Below are 17,419 nucleotides of genomic sequence, written 5' to 3' on the forward strand. Positions count from 1 at the left end.
TACGCGTCGTGACGACGGCGGCCAGTTGGGTTGGGGAAAAATCGCAACGGGTGGACCAGGCTTCGCCATGCAACCGCGGCACTTGAGGAATCGGGTGGCCGAGGACGCGTGGGCGGGATGACGTGGCCTGCAACTGATCGAAGGGTCGGGAGGCGACCGGGAGGGAGATATTTTCTCGTGGCTTTAGTCGAGGCGGAGGAGCGGACTGCTTCGGTGTGACTTACCGCACTCGAGGGCGAAGAAGAAAGCGTCGTAGCGTGAGAAAGGGCGAGTGATTTGTTGGAGCAATGGGGGCAGGAGAGGAGAGGCGGAAAGTGGCGGAGGCGCGCGCGGTGGTGGAGAGCTGGGACGGGGAGGAAGAGGACGAGAGGAAGGAGGAGAAAGGACTAGAAGAAGAAGTGAGATGGGAAAAGTTCTTGCCCAGGATGCCGGTAAGGGTGCTCCTCGTGGAAGGAGACGATTCCACTCGGCAGATCATCGCGGCGCTCCTCCGGAAGTGTAGCTACAGAGGTTTGTTATTCCTGATTTTTCACTCCTCTTGTGGATTCTTTGGATTGTGAATGTGTTCCCTGTCCGTACGTGATGTGATCTTCTCTCATATCCGAAGGATGTATGACTAAATGGCGTCTGCTTGCAATTTTCTTTTTCTCTGTGAATTGCGGGTTATGGTTCTACCACCCTGGTCGTATGCTGATTTCTTTTTGTGTTTTGCTAATTGGTATGTGGCGGGATTTTGTTGGCGAATTTTAAACTGTGTGTTCCAATTGGTTATATGATCATTTAGACATGTCCTAATTTATCTATCATTTGATCGGATTTAGTATTTTTATCACAACCACTTACGAAGTCTTTTGCAATTTTGATGGTCGATTCAAAAACGATGTTGCAGTTGTAGAGATCTTTATCCAATGAGTATGGAGAAAGAAAAAGTGATCTAAGGTGCCTAAGAACAAATTATTGAATGGACAAAAATTAAAATTGCACAATCTTATTGGTAAGTATTAATGCTTGAATCTTGAATATAAATAGTAAATTGTAACTAGCAAAAAGGCTGCATTGGAAACATATCTATCACTAATTTTTAAAGTTTAATTTGCAACATTTGCTAGTTTGATGAGTTTATATGGATGAAGATACTAAGACAATGGCTCTTTTGCTTATAGATGAAAGAGTTTACTTGTTCTGAGATTTCTTTGGATTGCATATACATAATCAGTGTTTTCATGGCCATACAACATGCAGGATATTTTATTTTGAAAGTTTTGGAACTTGCTGATGTCTAATTTTATTTTTAAGAAATGCATAAACAAACTTTTAGATTCTCACAAGCTATGGCTTCTTGATTATGCATAAGCAAACTAATCCTTCCTTTACTACTTTTCTTTTACACAAAAGTACAGGGCTATCCATATAATTATCACAATTCTCCTTCCTTTAGTGTTTTATGTGTGAACAGATAATTTTAGAGATCTCCATATACAAGTCTAGTTCCATTGGTACCCATATATGATGAGTCAGTTTCAAGGTAATTTGTCAATTTGAATATCGATATTTCCTTACACTTTGTGTGTTCAACAGTTGCTACAGCATCAGATGGCTTGAAGGCGTGGGATACCTTGAAGGAGAAGCCCCAGAATATTGACCTTGTTCTGACTGAAGTTGACTTGCCATCGATTTCAGGTTTTGGTCTTCTTACCATGATAATGGACCATGATCCATGCAAGAACATTCCTGTAATAAGTACGTTTCAGTAACACGAATTCATTCTTCCTCCTTTTTTAAGAAAAAGGCTGCAATTATAATCTGTTCTTGTATTTACTCCAAGGTTTTATTCTTGCAGTGATGTCTTCACATGATTGTATGAGCATTGTTTTCAAATGCATGTTAAAAGGTGCAGCAGATTTTCTCATTAAGCCTATCCGCAAGAATGAGCTTAGGAATTTATGGCAGCATGTCTGGAGAAGGCAGATTGTAAGCTTGAGTTGCACTGCAAGCACTGTTGTTTCCTAATTAGCCATCAATTTTAGTCTAATATTAATAATTTCATGGTTTATCAGGTAAATGGAGCTGGCGAGATGCATGAAATTCAGGACAATTGTGAGGTAAAGCATGATATGAAATCTCATTCTGGTAAAAAGGAAGATTCTGTTGAGAGTGTGGCTATCAGGCACGCAAATGCAGAATGCAGTGAGCAAGGGAGTGATGCTCATGTAAGATTTCCTTCCTGCTATATTTTTTGCTTTACTTTTTGTGGTTCAGGGAATGTGTGTTAATATTTGCTTCTAGTGGGAAATTGAGGTGTTAGAAGCACAGTGAACAAGTATAATTTGAGGAAAATGAACACTTCATGACTATTAAACAGCTATTTTTTTATCCCTTCCCTTTTTGCATTCTATACCTTAAATATGTTTTACTGCAATAATAAGTTAAATCTATCTGGTGTAGTTCCCTTCTTCTGGTTCAATTTCTTGTCATGATGTTTTTTCTTCCATCTTTGGTTTTTGTTTATTCATGCCAACATAAAATCGATCCCTTTTCTTGCTTGGATGTTTTTTCTGGAGTGCTCCTGAGTGTGTGTTTTAGTGTAGATTTTTGCGCGGACTTAACTGCACATTTTGCTACATTTTGTGCAGAGTTCTTGTACAAGGTATGACATGGAAGCTCAAGGCACACACACAAAACTTGAGCTGAAGCAACCGATAGCACCTGGTGCAACCATGGATCAGAGTGGGCAGACTATTCAAATGAGAAATGTTTTCAATAATGAAACTGCAGCTAAAGGTAGCCATTCCCATTTTATAATTTTTTTTCCTGATACAGTATTTGAAACTTCACACAACTGAAGTTTGCTGATTCTGAAAGACTAACTTTATAAGACGGCAGTGAATACAACGGTGGAGGTGATACAAAAAGGGCATCTTGACTTCAACAACATCGACAATAAAATTTATAGTCAGAAACTCCATCAAGGCAGAACTTCCAATGATGATGTTGAGTTGGTCCATGATTGCACAGGGAAGTCGAACTTTGTGCCTCACTTGGAGCTCTCTTCGACACGAAACAAGGGACCCTTCTCACAGAAGCAACAATGTGACAGATCAAGTGCGTGGAACCATTCGAGTTTGTCTGCTTTTTCCCTGTGAGTGCTTTATTTTGATTGACACCTGACTTAATCAATGATTGGCACCTGACTCATATCCTATCATGATGGTCAAAATCTGTGTCACTGGCTCAGTTTCTTTCATATACTTGCAGAATCCAAGTTAAATTGTGTATTGGCAATGCCTTGGTGCAATATTCTAGATGTTTTTTCCCCTCTAAAATGATAAAGAAAGGGGATGGGAATTCTTGTAATTACCAGAGCCACTTACAGCACGGTTTGCTGCAGGTACAATAGTAAAACAGTCACCCCTACCATGCTGCAGCCGAAAAGCCTCGGATATGAAAGCAGTGGGCTTAAGCCTGTTGACCCTCCAAAACTTCAAGGAATCAGAATCAACGTGGAAGAGATTAATTCTCCATTTAGGGGATCTAAAGTTCAAGATGGGAGGGCAGTTCAATGCACCCCCATCCAAGTCACCCCATTTTCGCTTCCAATTGGAGATGGTTCTCTGGGTCATGGGTGTAGCACAGTCATGCAACAAATGTTCCATCCACAGTCAGGTCAGTGTCTTTGGGATCCCACTACAGCATCCATATGGCAGGAAGCAGCCAAACAACCTCACTCTTCACACAGACCTGACCAAGAAAATCTCAACTCTGTCCATGCTGACCTCGATGTGGCTGATGGTCGAAGTTCATCTTACAGTTTGGCAGGAAAGAACGACAAAACTACTGCGCTAGATGAACGTAGGCATGTTACAGAAGCAGCTGGAGAAAGTGGGAGTAGTAGCAATTGCAATATCAGCAGGAATCATGTCAATGGCAGTGAAAGCGGGAGTGTTCTCGGTGGAACAAATGGCTTCTGGCCCTTGGCAATGAGCGGAAATGGTGAGGGCAAAATTGCTTCTGATGAAACAAAGCCAGCAGATTGCCATGGCTTAACCCAAAGGGAATTGGCCTTGAATAAATTTCGACTGAAGAGAAAAGACAGATGCTTTGAGAAGAAGGTACAAATGCAAATCTAACCGTAAGGCTGAATTATTTGCTTTTCTTTGTTTGAGACAATCAACATGAACTTGTAAAATTTTTTCACAGGTTCGCTACCAGAGCAGAAAATTACTCGCAGAACAGCGTCCGCGAGTGAAGGGGCAGTTCGTTCGACAAGAAAAGCTCAACCCTCTACCAGGATTAGCCGGTGCATTTCATAGTGATTCAGCTGCTGGATAGCTTTGCCATTGAACAAAGAGCAACTAATCACTGTAGAGAGATACTTTGATATCCAGTCGGTGGCTGATCTTTGTAGCTGCACTAACATAGTAGATGATGAGTCTTGTTTGCTTCTTGTGCTTCTTTCCACTCTTCCCTCTAGATACTTCACTTTTGGTGATATAGTTGTTGGTAAAGACCTCAATAATAAGTAGCCTGTGCAATACACTCTTTTTCATGTTTACCTGAAAGTGTTTGTTGTATATATACTCCCTCCTTACCTTGAATTATTAATTAATAAGTTCATTAGTTGCATGCCTTTTGGATTGAACAATTACGTAGGAAGAGGAAATTGATCAAACTTGAGGTTGTAGCAAAGTTGCAACATTATTGGATCGACAAAGGTTCGCTGGACGATGAAGAAGCTAATTATTCACGTACCAATTGATCATTCACATTCGCTGTCGTCATTATTGGTTTCGCACATCTTTACGTTACTCGAGTAAAGTAAAGCATACATTAAATCAAGATCGTCATTATTGGTTTCACAACTTTCACTTGGGCGCTAGCCGGTTCTTCATCTTCTCAACCTCCTTGGTCCCGACCTGGAAGGCCTTGGTGAGCACGTGGTCCGGCACCGTCGGGTTGGACGCGAAGAGGGCGGCGGCGATCGACTGCGTCCCCGGGAGCTGGCTGTTGAAGGCGACGATGACGGCGGCTGGCTCCGCCCCGTTGTTCTTCTGGAAGTGGACCAGCCCCCTCGGGAAGACGAACACCTCACCCTTGCTGATGGTCTTCGCCACCAGCTTGTTGGCGGTGGTGATGAACCCAACGTCGATGGAGCCGTCGAGGACGAACACGACCTCGGTGGCGCGCGGGTGGGTGTGCGGCGGATTCAGCCCGCCCGGTGCGTAGTCGATGCGCGACAGGGACACGCCGAGCGTGTTGAGGCCGGGGATCTTCTCCACGTTGGCTGCCGTCACCAGCGACCCCATGGTGTTGTTTGTGGCGCCCGGCGTCGCCAGCCCCGCGAAGAAGAAGTCCGCCGCCGTCACGTTCGCCGCCGCCTTGCACGCAAACCCATTTAGCTTCACGCCTGCATGAAAGCATATGCATGAGCTAGCAATTATTAAATTAAGAAACTCAAAAAGATTTTTTTTTTAAAAAAATTACTTGAGTTTAGATCCGCGACGCAAAAATCCTGAAGAAGGTCAGGATCGGCAGCGAGGGAGCAAGGAGGAGGGCCGACGAACAAGAGGAGGAAGCAGAATAGCAGATCAGACTTGTTCATGCTGCTTCTTGCTGTGCTCGATAACTTTGTATGTGAGAACTTGTGATGGACAATTGGACAAGGTGGTGGTATTTATAGTGTTTCATTTATGGCTTCAAAGAAATGGCTAGAGTAGAAGTAAAGGAAGCTTTTTTCTTTTTTTGATCGATTGATTTGTTCAAGCGAAGCCCAAGGTATGAAATTGGCCATTTCAACTTCAAGCCAAGAAAGGAACGCCATGCATTAAATTGTTTATTCAAAGATTTTGATAGAATTGTGCGTGACATATCAAATTAAAGATATCATGATGAAAACTCTCCAAGTTTTTGATTGGATTCTGTCATCGTATCGTCAGTAGTAAGTAATAAGTAGCTAGCCAACATACTATTGATTGGGTGGGAGTTGAAACTTGAAACGAGATTAAGTTCTTGCATGCCTTGCAAGTGATGGAAGACTGCAGATTGTTACCAGATAAAGAAACTTCATCTACTACTGCCTTTTTTATACCCGACACTAACAAATTGAGCAAGCGACATATGCTCTTTAATTTATTTCTCTTTTTTTAATCCTGCATTTACCATTCGCGAGTGTCTATATTGCTTGAATGATAGGTTCCTTCAACAAATTATATATGTTTATAAATGATAATAGCGGCTCTTGCTTGAGACTTGGAAGGGTGAACCATTGATGAGCATCTTCGCGGTTGACGGATTCCTGTCATATGGCGACGAAGGAGCTTTGTGGATCTCGATGAACGATCTTAGAGGTGGATGAGCTTCTTGTGATCATCAGACGATGAATGAGATTTTGAGTCAAAACTTGATGAGAATTAAAATGGAAGTCAAGACAGACTTTAACTTAGCCACTTCGATGCTTAAATCATATCTTGGAGTTAGGAAAGGGAGCATAAAGACGTCTTTATTTTGAGGAGAGTTTCGGTTGCCCAAAGAACACCAGACATGGAGTGTTCAGTTCTATTTTCCTTCATCCACGCTGAGAAAGATTGTGGATTGAGGTGGATTTGAACCATATATTTAACCAGCTGTATCATACTTTTTCTTTCATTTTATACAGATTTTAGTTTGAGGTATTTTACCAATCTTTAGTAAACATCAGTTTTGGACGTTTTATTTAACCAGGAACTATGCAATTTAGGATGGAAAGAAAAAACAAAAAAAAAAAATCTCTCTGAAGATCTCTGGACCAAAATAACTGGCGAGGAGGATTTAGCTCAAAGTTTCTAGGTTAATATAATGAAATAAATTTTTCTGGTGAGATGGAATTATGTTATCCTTGTAAGTAAATCAATGAACTAGATGTCCTAAGCAGACAGTGCACGCTAAGGTGAGATTGGTTTGCACCTGTGGTGTCTGAGTAGTGACAAAGGATCAAAACTCAAAAAGTACACAATCGCTAATAATGGAAAAATGATTTATTAGGATCAAAACCCCTTATTTTGGTGTGTATCTATGGTGTCTTAGCGGCTCCATGAAAAAATGCACTACAACAAACGATCTTGGCCTACAAAGTGTCATATGCAAGCATAGCAAAATTGCAGTCTGCACCCTGCACAATCGCTAATAATATCCAAGGGAAAGATTTTCACACAATCCATTGCAGAAAATCTAGATGAACAAAGAGAATCAAAGAGACTGTACTTTTCTTACTGTCAGAGTAGCTATACGTTCTGATACAAAAAAAAAAAAAAAAAAAAAGAGCACAGGAGAATCTCCAACGGCCAAGAATAACAAGCGGGCATTTACATTGGAAGGGGAATGCCACGTCCCGAGAATAAAGGAAAATTTTCATTCTCCAACTTAACATCCTCCCAGGCAAGAGAACATTTTTCATACTAAACTGTATTCTACTCTATCAATTTGCAGCCCTTAATATAAGGGTGATCATATTTGATGTACTTGGTCCAGTATGGCCTGTATTTAGTCATTGCCAACTCCAACCAAGGTTTCATGTTCCCGTTGTAATGGATAACAGCAGCATTGTGTATCTCTGAGAGATCAATACTAGGGTTATAACCCAAACCAAGTACATGCCATGATTTGTCCAGAGGATGTGTCAGCTTATAGAATGTCAAAAGTCCTGGAGGAAGAGTCCCAAGTTTCCACAAGACCCTGTCTTCATTCTGAACACCAGAAAGGTAGTAAATAAAAGAAAGAGTTAAACCGTACAAACAGAGAAGATTAAAGTACAGTTGTCTTCTCGTGCAATGGTCAATGAGAGGACATGAATGTAGTAATCAATGATAGAAATGCAGCTGGAAATTGGCATAGTGGTTCTCATAGCCAGATTATGAAGTACAAGATCTAAATTGCCAAAGGACCATAGATGCATCAACATTATACAAAATATTGAAAGGTAATAGAAGGTAACAGGACATCACAGAAACAGAATACCTCCTGACTAAGCTCTAAATTTGATACAAATAAAATAATTGGTCCAATAGGCTTCCTATTGTCTATTGGCTCAAAAGCTTATATTTCAGTTCGATATTTTACCATTCCATTAGGAAGTAGGAACATGAGTGACCTGCATTAAGGTATGATTGATAAAGAGAACTATACATGTGATTTGAAAGAGAAGTGCATTAGCTATCGAAAGTGAATGTAAAAAAGAATTTTACAGAAAGGCAACTTTTTCAGCAAACAAAATAAATCTTGTTGATGTGATCTTCAGAGTAAAAATACACTAAAAGGTGTTCTAAGAGTGCAGACCTATAGTTGCAGTAATCAAGTAATCAAACACATGAATAATCATAAATACCATGCATAAACAAACTGTCAGAATTTACATACATTATGATTAGTAGGACATGTTAAACCAATGCTCGAGTAAATTTATATGTAGCAATCATTTATCCTCCTCCATATAGAATACAAGTTAAACCAAACATCATGTACAATTGCAATCATCTATACTTCATATAGAATACATGCTAAATCAAAATTAATGTAAATTTGTATACCATTATGCAACAAAGTTAAGTGATTATGTAACATATTTGCAATACTAATGATTATTATATTCATTTTTAATAATAACGAAGCAAGTGATTATGCAACATATTAGCAAAGCTAATGATTATTATATACATTTTTATTTAAGCATGATATCCATCATTTTTTCAAACATCATATGAAGCTAAAAATAAATGATAAGAAACTTTCCTTTAACTTACCATATTTTGCCACTTGTGATATATACCAGTTATATCTTTCTTCTTCCACTCTTCAAGATCAAACACATTCATCCCATAAGCCCAGCCGCATGCATTGGGATCAAAATTACGGGCAAGATGAGGATTTGAGAAATTGAGATATTTGTCAAAGCGATGGAAACTCTCACCACATGTCTCCACTGCACCATTGACATTTCCTTTAAGGTCTACAGACCATAATGCAGTCAGATCCTTCTGGACAACAATGTCATCATCAAGAAACAGAATTTTATCCAACTTGGGATAAACCTCTGGAAGGTAGAACCGGAGATGGTTCAGCATAGACAGATACTTTGGGTTCCTGTACTTTAAATTGGAAGAACCTGCTGACAGAGTTGTTGGATGATCAGCCTTAAAATAGTACTCTTTCATGGCAGCAGATTCAAGCTGTCGCAAAACTGGACAATATGAAGAGTTCAGCCATTTGAAGTCATCAACATTTTGTACATGAATAGTTGCATTGCCAGGAGGATTTAATAAAAACCACATGTTCATTGCTCCAAAGTTCAATTTATCAGTCACAAGATGAAATACATGTTTCTCTGGTTCCTGTAATTAGAATACCCATATGTGCATGAAAATGGTGAATAATCAATTTAAAACATCAAATCAGGAAAGAAAATGATACTACCTTAGCGTTCATGATTGTTGAGTTTACAACTACAGATGCAGCTAAAACATTATCAGAGAAGAGAGCATAATGGTAATGGTTTTGACTTTCCAGATTTTCACTCCGTGGAAACACCCTTTTCTCTAGAGGGAGGAGGTAGTAGTCTATAGTTAGGCGCATAGATAAGCAGTGAATGCCATTAGGTATTGTCTTTGCAGCCAACTGGCTAAGGAATGTGCTTTGCTTCTTCAAGCTCCTAACTTGGTCATCTGCAGATTGAAGCATCACTCTAAGCCTTTGAATCACTGCCTTACAGTCATACAATGCTTCTCTAGCTCTTGATAATACTTGACCCATTGCTTTCATTTTCACAGGAGCACTGAACATTTTGCATGTTAAATTAGAAGAATTGTTACATATCAAAGAAAAAGGAAAGGCAACTCACCTATGATGGAGGTCAGCATCAGTATTGGCCTCACCAACTGCACGTTGGCTGTCCTTAATGCTAGTCAGTAGTTCCTGATAAAGATCAAGCCTGTTCTTTGATTTAGCCAGTACTGTGTAGATTCTAGCCATTATTATTTGGTCACGCATCAACCTAACAGTTGAATCTGAATTTTCATTTTCACTGTCACGCCTCCATATACTATATTTTCCCAGGATAGCAGAGTCCACTACTTTTGAACGTTCAATAGCAGCATTTTCAAGTCTAACCAATGTCTCATCATCCTGCTTAAGCAACTCTTTTGCTCTCTTTTCCCGTCTCCTCTCTCGCATTTGCTAAAGTATAAGAACATAGCAAAAATAAAAAAAAAATAAAAATGAGTTAAGATGAATAAATTAAGCAATTATTGATTGTCAGATAGTCCTAGCAAGTGCAACATTTTCTCCAAGCCAAATCATTTCTTAGTACATGATCAAATCTATAAATGGTCATTGTACTTCTAAATTCCATTCCTCCAGGCAAGTGTAATATTGATCTTTAAAATGAATAATATTCCTTCAAAGTCATACAAAAAAAAAATGACAGAACCTAACAAAGGAAAGAAGTAATTATCAAACAAGTTACCCTTCTAGCAATTTTCGCAGGTGAGTCAACACGTTCATGTCCATCTGCATTAATGGGAACTCATTTTCTCACTTGATTATGCAGGATATGATAAAAACTTAAGTAAATAGAAACAATGAAGTAATATTACCCAAAGTTTCTTTACTATCTTTATTCTTAGTCCCCACAGAACCAACCCTGGCATCATCATCCGATTTTGCAGAATTGCTTTTTTCAACAGTTGAAGCATTTTGAGGTATCTTCAAGATGAAGATAGGAAAAATCAGTATACACACTTAGTAGCACATTATATAAAACTTGATAATTTGTGAACAGAGCCAATACCATATTCACCTCTGTCACAGTTGAATTATCAACATCAACAATACCAGCTCCATCAATTTGCCATGAAGAAGATATATGGTGTGTTCTGAGATAATCAAGACTCCACTGTCCCATCTCACGCTGGCTTGCAGATATTAAATCAACCACCTGGAACAATGAACAAATAAACTTGAGAATTCATATAACCAGTACTGCAGTAGAGCCTCATCTTTTAGTCAGGAAAACAAACTTGCATGTTGTTTAATCACATATATGGAACCCAAACTAGGTGAATCAAACAGCCAAAATTATCAACACTAAAACTGCAACAGATCCTATAAAAATCATGCACTATAAACTTGAACCAAATTAAAGGAATCACAGAACAGAAAGTAAAGAAAGTTAAAACATTTGGATATAACTCTTTACTTTCCAGTAAGAAATGCAATGTGAAGATTCCATAATAGCTATCAAACTACATAAAAGAGGCACCAAGTAAGCTAATTTCACCATCTCTTACAAGAAACTAACCTCTTTTGTCAGAATTGGTTTCAAGTGCTTGATTATCAACTGTTCTTTCCAACCCGGAGTCTGTATAATAGTCAGGGAGTATGGATATAATGAAAAAATAGAGCTGAGTGTCTTGACAAGTAAAACAATAAAGAAAAAATAATGTGATTCTACCTTTCTTCCTAAGAAGCCTGAAGTCCCTGTATCAAAAATTAGAAAAATATAACTTAGATGGTATCCAGAATTTCTGAAAATATTCTACTGAAAAGCATAAAAGGTGGGTTTTCTCTCAAGAGTATAATTTAGTAATATCTAGCGCATCTTCTTCATCTTCCATTTAGTTTTTACCCCTCTGCATCGTATAATCTGAGTTGAGGTTTCCAACATAACCATAGTTACTGAAAAGGGATAACAAATAGATGACTGTGCTAAGTAATCCAATGATTATTCATACTTAAGTTACGCGATCCATATATAATTTGACATGATCATTCAATACTTTTACAAAAGAATGAAAAGAAGATACAGATGGCGTGTTTATCAATTTAATGTATTTTCTTGTACAAGATGCATATATGCATAGCAGAAGTTTGTGCCTGTTTTAGTATTTTCTATCAGCTTATTAAATTTAAAGAAAACCATTCATTTGCAGTATAGTTGTCTTAGCATGCAGTAACTAATAGTAATACCCTCCATACAGTTCTATTTGCAAGTAACCTATACAACTCAAAACATAAAACTCGAGTGAACCTCAGTTCACCCCACAGTTAGTTTTTTTATTAAAAAAAATTGTACACCAGCTCTTTCTTTGTCTTCTGCTTTAGGTTTCATGTCCTTGGACATAATTGATTCATATTCAACAATACCAAACTAACAATGCCAGGTTTAGGTATACATCACTTGGAATTCTTTGAAAATGCCAATGCCAGGTTTAGGTATACATCACTTGGAATTCTTTGAAAATGCACTAAGCATAAATTCAGAATGCGGAAGCAACAAGAAATAATCGGGGAAAACGAGTAGAAAAGCAATGTAAACGAGAAAAGAGCCGGATCTAAGCGGACAGAGGTCCATCATAATTTCAAGATCTCTAAAAACAGAACCCTCAAAATAGCAACCGAGCAGACAAGCTCGATTCAGATCTGAGTGTTCCAAGGGGTGAGATATTGAACCTCACTGAGGGCCGACTAAAGAAGATAAAAGTCTTCCGTCTTCGAAACACAAGAAAGATTAGGTGAGAACTTGATGACTCACTGGAGGAGCTGGGGATACGAGTACTGCCGCGCGTCGCAAAGAAGAGCAAAGGAGCGAGAAGACAGAGGAAGAGAAACGGCACGACGGGAGGTCGGCAGCCTCCACCGCCGTTTCGCCTCCCGCCGCCTCCCGCGGAGAGGAGCCGCTTGGACTGCGGCATCGCCGATGGATCCAACCCCCACGGAGAGGGAAGATTAGGGAAATGGAGACGGCGACTGTGTTTGACTGGAACACGATTGCTATTCAACTCTCGACGAGATTGGGAATTGCGGGCTTAGCGTCTTGCCGAGGAAGCAACGAGTGGAAGAACGGGCGACCCGATAAAATAGGGCTCCAGAGGTTCCCGACGGGTGGGGTCCACAGCATGGTGGAATCCTGGGTTTGGTGCTGATTTGTTTCTCACACAGAACTGCCAACACGATCCCGGTGAATGTTATTTTTGGGCAGAAATATTATTTGTTTTTTATTCTTATTTTACTGCTTGTCAATGACAGGTATAAATGTATAATGAATATTAACACTAAAATAAATATAAATATATTAATAAATAAATATTAATATTAATATATATATATATATATTCTATATTTTAAAAAATTATATATATTAACGTTCAAATTAATAAATTTGAAAGTTCAGTTGGATCTAAAATAATAGCCAACGTATTAACTTTCTTTACCCGCTTTCAACAGGTTATCGTTATATTTCTGGCGCGCCACAGTATGTCGTTGAAGAGGAAGACGAAAGTTCCGCGAGAGCCGACGGTTAGACGATTGACATGCACAGATGGCGTCGATCGGAACCCCATGCAAACTGCTATTTCTCCTAACCCTTTGCAGACATTCTCTTTTGCCGTTCTCGCAACTGTGGGAAAGCTGGCAAAGGATCCATGGACTGGTAGGTGAGTAATGACCTCCACCCTATTTAAAGGTTTGCTTGTCGGCTTCCTTGCTTCGAGACCCACGATGGAAAATAGCTTCCCGCCGACCACCGCGGCGGCTCCGCCGCATCCGACTTCATGCATCGACGAAGCCCTCCCTCAGATCTTCCTCTTCGTGCTCTCCTTCCTCATCGTCGGCGCGCTCCTGAGCGTCTCCTTCGGCTCGGGCTCGGAGGAGGAGCAGGAGAATCTAGCGCGAAGGATGATGATGAAGAAGAAGCAGGGACTCAGCTCCGAGACCGTGACTTCGTTCCTGCTCGTGCCGTTCGGAGCCGCGGGGTGGGGACGCGAGGAGGCAGGGGAGTGCGCCGTGTGCTTGGCAGAGTTCGGCGGCGACGACACCTTGAGGGTGCTGCCAAGGTGCGGCCACGGCTACCACGCGGAGTGCATCGACCCGTGGCTCCTTAGACATGCCACGTGCCCGCTGTGCCGGAATGACCTGGCGTCGTCGCCGGCCGGCCGCCGCCATGTCATTGACGTTCCTCTGGATCCGTAGAAATTAAAGGTTTCAGTGGTTTAGGAGATATTCTGATAACCTTATTGCTCGTTAGCTGTTCGAATGTAGTTTTTTTTATTCATCCCATTCAGAATCTCACTCAGCAACAGGCTGACTTGGATGATTAGAAGCCATGTTTATCAAGTATGATTTGCTTGTGCAATGTAGTGCTCTGTAAACTTGGATTTTCCAGTTTGCAGGAAACAACATTTAATTGGCAATTAGTTGATCCAGTGTGTGCATCGGTTTCAAGTAATTCCTTTAATTTGCCAGTGGGGGTTTCTGAAACTAGTAAACACAAGCTGGAGTTTGCAAAGGATGTGTAGTAACGTCCAATTAAAGGTTTATAACGAGATGTACCGTGAAGCAGAGCTGCATTGCCATTGCAGAGATGCCGAGCCAGCAACTTCTCCTCCTCTTCCTCTTCTTCCTCCTCCCCCCTCTTCTTCTCCATCCAGGAAACGCCCATCATCCCAACCCCAAACTCTGCTCGCCCGATGATCAATTTTCCCTCCTCAAATTCAAATCCGGCGTCTCTGACAACACCACCAAGGTCCTCTCCACATGGAGACCCGCCCGAGATTGTTGCTTCCACTGGAAGGGCGTTCGCTGCAACCTCACCACCGGATCCGTCACCAGCTTGAAGCTACATTGTTCCCAGGGCTTCAAACTTCAAGGCACCCTCTCCCCTGCCCTCGGCTTCCTTCCGTCCCTCCGAGTGCTCGAACTCGTCGGCTGCAAGCACATCAACGGAAGCATCCCCAGGAGCCTCCAAAGGCTCAGCCAACTCCAGCAGCTTGTCCTCGAGGACAACAACCTCGAAGGTGAACTCCCTTCCCTCCTGCACAGACTCTCCTCCCTCAAGAACTTGTCCTTGTCCAACAACAGGCTCGCCGGAGAGATTCCCAGAAGCTTAGGGACGCTTCTCACTTTACAATCCCTCGACCTCAGCCACAACAACTTCTCCGGCTTCATCCCCAAATCCATAGCCAACCTTCCTGCCCTACAAAACCTGGATCTTTCCTTCAACGCGCTCACAGGACGCCTCCCTGCCAGCTTCAAGAAGGGCCTCCCCGCTCTCAATTCCATCGACCTTTCCTACAACAATCTCACCCTTAGAACCATCCCGCATTGGATACTCCACCGGAAGAACCTGACCGACGTCAACCTCGCCGGGCTCAACCTGACCGGCAACTTGCCGGAATTCCCTCTCAACTCTACCTTGCGACGGCTGAACGCGTCGAACAACGAGATCCGCGGCGAGATCTCTCGCAACATCTCGAACCTGCAGGAGCTGGAGACGCTGGATCTGTCAAAGAACAAGATCACCGGCAGGATCCCGTCGACTCTGCGTCTCGTGGAGGGGCTTCAGGTGTTGGACGTGTCTTACAACAGGCTGGTGGGGCCGATCCCGCGCGGGTTGGAGGGGCTCAAGAGCTTGGCCCGCGTCAACTTCAGGAACAACAAGCTCTGCGGAAGAATTCCACGGGGAGAGTTCTTCAGCAAACGTTCCGCAAGGGTTTACGCCGGCAATCTGTGCCTATGCGGTCTGCCTCTGAAACCTTGCAGCAGGAACATTCCTTGACGATGTTATCGCTGCTACAATATCGATTAGGAAGTTGGATTTCTTGGCTCGATTGGAATAACTGATGTCATGAATCGGAATACGCACGCCCCTCAAGAAGAATAGAATTAGAGTTAAATTTGATTAATATAGTTACGTTGCTTCTAGTTTTTGTTAAAGAACATAGAGAAAAAATTTATATATCTATATGATAATTACCGAGAATAAAATATAAAACTAGCATATTTCACATCAAATATATAGATATATTCCTAATCTTTTATAAACTTGCAACGAGTCCAGTTGCTCCTTTAAAAACTTAAACCAAATTGAAAAAAAAAATATTAGTTGCAATTGCATTTTAGATGGTGAATTACTTATTGATGAAATTCAAAAACAATGAGCAAAATCAGTGCAAGGAAATATATTGATGCGGAGATGAGTAAGGATTCACATGACGAACTCATAACTTAATCAACATAGGAGTTATGTGGCACAATGCGAGACTTGGTCAATATTGACTTTGTGATGTGTCAATTGCGAGCCAACTTGATCAGCCGAGTCGTCAATCTCTCCCAAAGAATCTTCTCTATAAAGATTGTTCTCTCCCGAGGAATCTTCCCTACAAAGGCCGACCTCCTCCTAGAAGTCTTCTTTATAAAAGAAGACCTCTCTCAAGGAGTTTTCCCTATAAAAGACGACCTCTCTCAAGAAGTCTTCCTAGCAAAGACCGATCTCTCTCGAGAAGTCTTTCCGACAATGGTCAACCTCCCCTGAGAAGTCTTCCCAACAAAAGTCAATCTCCCCTTGAAGAGTCTTTTTAACAAAGGTTGATCTTTTTTAAGGAGTCTTTCCTACAAAGGTCAACCTCTTCAGCAACCACCTCAGCTCGATCATGTTGACCACCCCTTCATCTCAAGCACCTCAACTCGGTCATGTTAACCTTTTTAGCTTAATCACACCTAGTATATGACTCGTAGATTTACATAACATGTGATATAACACACAAATGTAGAACAATATGGGCAACCAGACGTGGAATGATGCGACCTACACATGATGGTGATATGAACACCCCTCACACACAAATGTAGAACAATATGGACAATCAATAGGTGTGACCAACTGCAGTTTCTGATTTACCTCCTCACACATGATGGTGAGGCCGCTAGGTGGTGAATTCCACCTTTTGCAGAAGATATGATGCCTTCCACATGAATATGATAAAACGTAGGATAATAGAGTTAACAAAACCAACCAAGGCATAAATCCTTGTGAAGATACAGTGTATCCTACTACATGCAAATATCATTACTTTAATCAAAACAGTTAATTACAATATTCAATCATGTGATTAGTGTGATAGAGGATCAGGAATATTATCAAACAGAGATTTCGGATTTAAGAAGTTGGTAGAAGCTCTTTCTAGGGGATATCCTGCCTCCTTAAATTATTTCACCACCTCTTTGTAAACATAATTGAAAATAAAGTTGGTTTGTACTCCTAGTAAATCATAAAACTCGGTAAACTTCAAAAGTTATTGCTTCTTGTTTTCCTAGCGTTCTTCTCTCCAGATTGATAGTTGGTCAGTTCTTTTACTTTCTCTTTAAGCTGCTCTAATTCAATCTGGTTGGCTTTATTCTTTTCTTTTTCTGAGACTATTTCAAGTTTTGCTGATTCATAGTTTGTTTTGGTGGCCGCCAAGACAGTGTGCATCACAAATGTTTGTTGTAGTGCCTCCATTAGTTGTTGATTAACTTGCCTCAACTTTTTAGATAACTAGTTGGTTTTGGTCTCATTGTCTTTTAATTCATTGTTCAATCGTTTAATAAGATCAAGATGATGAGCTTCTTTATCCAGCAG

The 17,419-nt window shown here is 40.8% G+C and overlaps 3 protein-coding genes across 4 annotated transcripts; 1 reads left to right on the plus strand and 2 right to left on the minus strand.

Moving 5' to 3' along the window:
• Positions 1-225: 225 nt before the first annotated feature.
• On the plus strand, positions 226-4,617 carry LOC141843074 (two-component response regulator-like PRR95). The gene is made up of 8 exons (XM_074731104.1): positions 226-510; positions 1,579-1,740; positions 1,841-1,971; positions 2,058-2,210; positions 2,634-2,781; positions 2,884-3,139; positions 3,389-4,109; positions 4,198-4,617. The coding sequence occupies exons 1-8, from the start codon at positions 288-290 to the stop codon at positions 4,327-4,329; spliced, it is 1,926 nt and encodes a 641-aa protein (XP_074587205.1). The 5' UTR covers positions 226-287; the 3' UTR covers positions 4,330-4,617.
• A 156-nt stretch (positions 4,618-4,773) lies between these two features.
• On the minus strand, positions 4,774-5,625 carry LOC141843075 (germin-like protein 5-1). The gene is made up of 2 exons (XM_074731105.1): positions 5,482-5,625; positions 4,774-5,404 (listed from the first exon to the last, which is right to left on the minus strand). The coding sequence occupies exons 1-2, from the start codon at positions 5,597-5,599 to the stop codon at positions 4,863-4,865; spliced, it is 660 nt and encodes a 219-aa protein (XP_074587206.1). The 5' UTR covers positions 5,600-5,625; the 3' UTR covers positions 4,774-4,862.
• Positions 5,626-7,208: 1,583 nt separating this feature from the next.
• LOC141843073 (polygalacturonate 4-alpha-galacturonosyltransferase-like) lies at positions 7,209-12,829 on the minus strand. 2 transcript variants are annotated; one of them, XM_074731103.1, is made up of 10 exons: positions 12,557-12,829; positions 11,477-11,502; positions 11,324-11,383; positions 10,823-10,960; positions 10,620-10,728; positions 10,490-10,533; positions 9,866-10,200; positions 9,442-9,799; positions 8,772-9,359; positions 7,209-7,718 (listed from the first exon to the last, which is right to left on the minus strand). In XM_074731103.1, the coding sequence occupies exons 1-10, from the start codon at positions 12,714-12,716 to the stop codon at positions 7,443-7,445; spliced, it is 2,094 nt and encodes a 697-aa protein (XP_074587204.1). In that variant the 5' UTR covers positions 12,717-12,829; the 3' UTR covers positions 7,209-7,442. The 2 variants fall into 2 exon arrangements, with proteins under 2 accessions (XP_074587204.1, XP_074587202.1); XM_074731101.1 differs by having other exon boundaries at positions 10,814-10,960.
• Positions 12,830-17,419: the final 4,590 nt, after the last annotated feature.

Source organism: Curcuma longa, chromosome 12 (assembly GCF_044706935.1).
Source record: "Curcuma longa cultivar G26 ecotype Majalengka, Jawa Barat chromosome 12, ITB_CL_G26_1.1, whole genome shotgun sequence".
In the NCBI taxonomy this organism is placed as follows: domain Eukaryota; kingdom Viridiplantae; phylum Streptophyta; class Magnoliopsida; order Zingiberales; family Zingiberaceae; genus Curcuma; species Curcuma longa.

Bases quoted from the DNA above. Each gene is read 5' to 3' on its own strand.
- LOC141843073 (XM_074731101.1), bottom strand. From the start codon at position 12,716: ATGCCGCAGTCCAAGCGGCTCCTCTCCGCGGGAGGCGGCGGGAGGCGA. The intron at 10,961-11,323 runs GTTAGTTTCTTG...TCATTGTTCCAG, and splicing joins AACCAATTCTGACAAAAGAG to GTGGTTGATTTAATATCTGC. The intron at 7,719-8,771 runs GTAAGTTAAAGG...TCTGGTGTTCAG, and splicing joins ATCACAAGTGGCAAAATATG to AATGAAGACAGGGTCTTGTG.
- LOC141843074 (XM_074731104.1), top strand. From the start codon at position 288: ATGGGGGCAGGAGAGGAGAGGCGGAAAGTGGCGGAGGCGCGCGCGGTG. The intron at 1,741-1,840 runs GTACGTTTCAGT...TTATTCTTGCAG, and splicing joins CAAGAACATTCCTGTAATAA to TGATGTCTTCACATGATTGT. The intron at 4,110-4,197 runs GTACAAATGCAA...ATTTTTTCACAG, and splicing joins ACAGATGCTTTGAGAAGAAG to GTTCGCTACCAGAGCAGAAA.
- LOC141843075 (XM_074731105.1), bottom strand. From the start codon at position 5,599: ATGAACAAGTCTGATCTGCTATTCTGCTTCCTCCTCTTGTTCGTCGGC. The intron at 5,405-5,481 runs GTAATTTTTTTA...GCTTTCATGCAG, and splicing joins CGTCGCGGATCTAAACTCAA to GCGTGAAGCTAAATGGGTTT.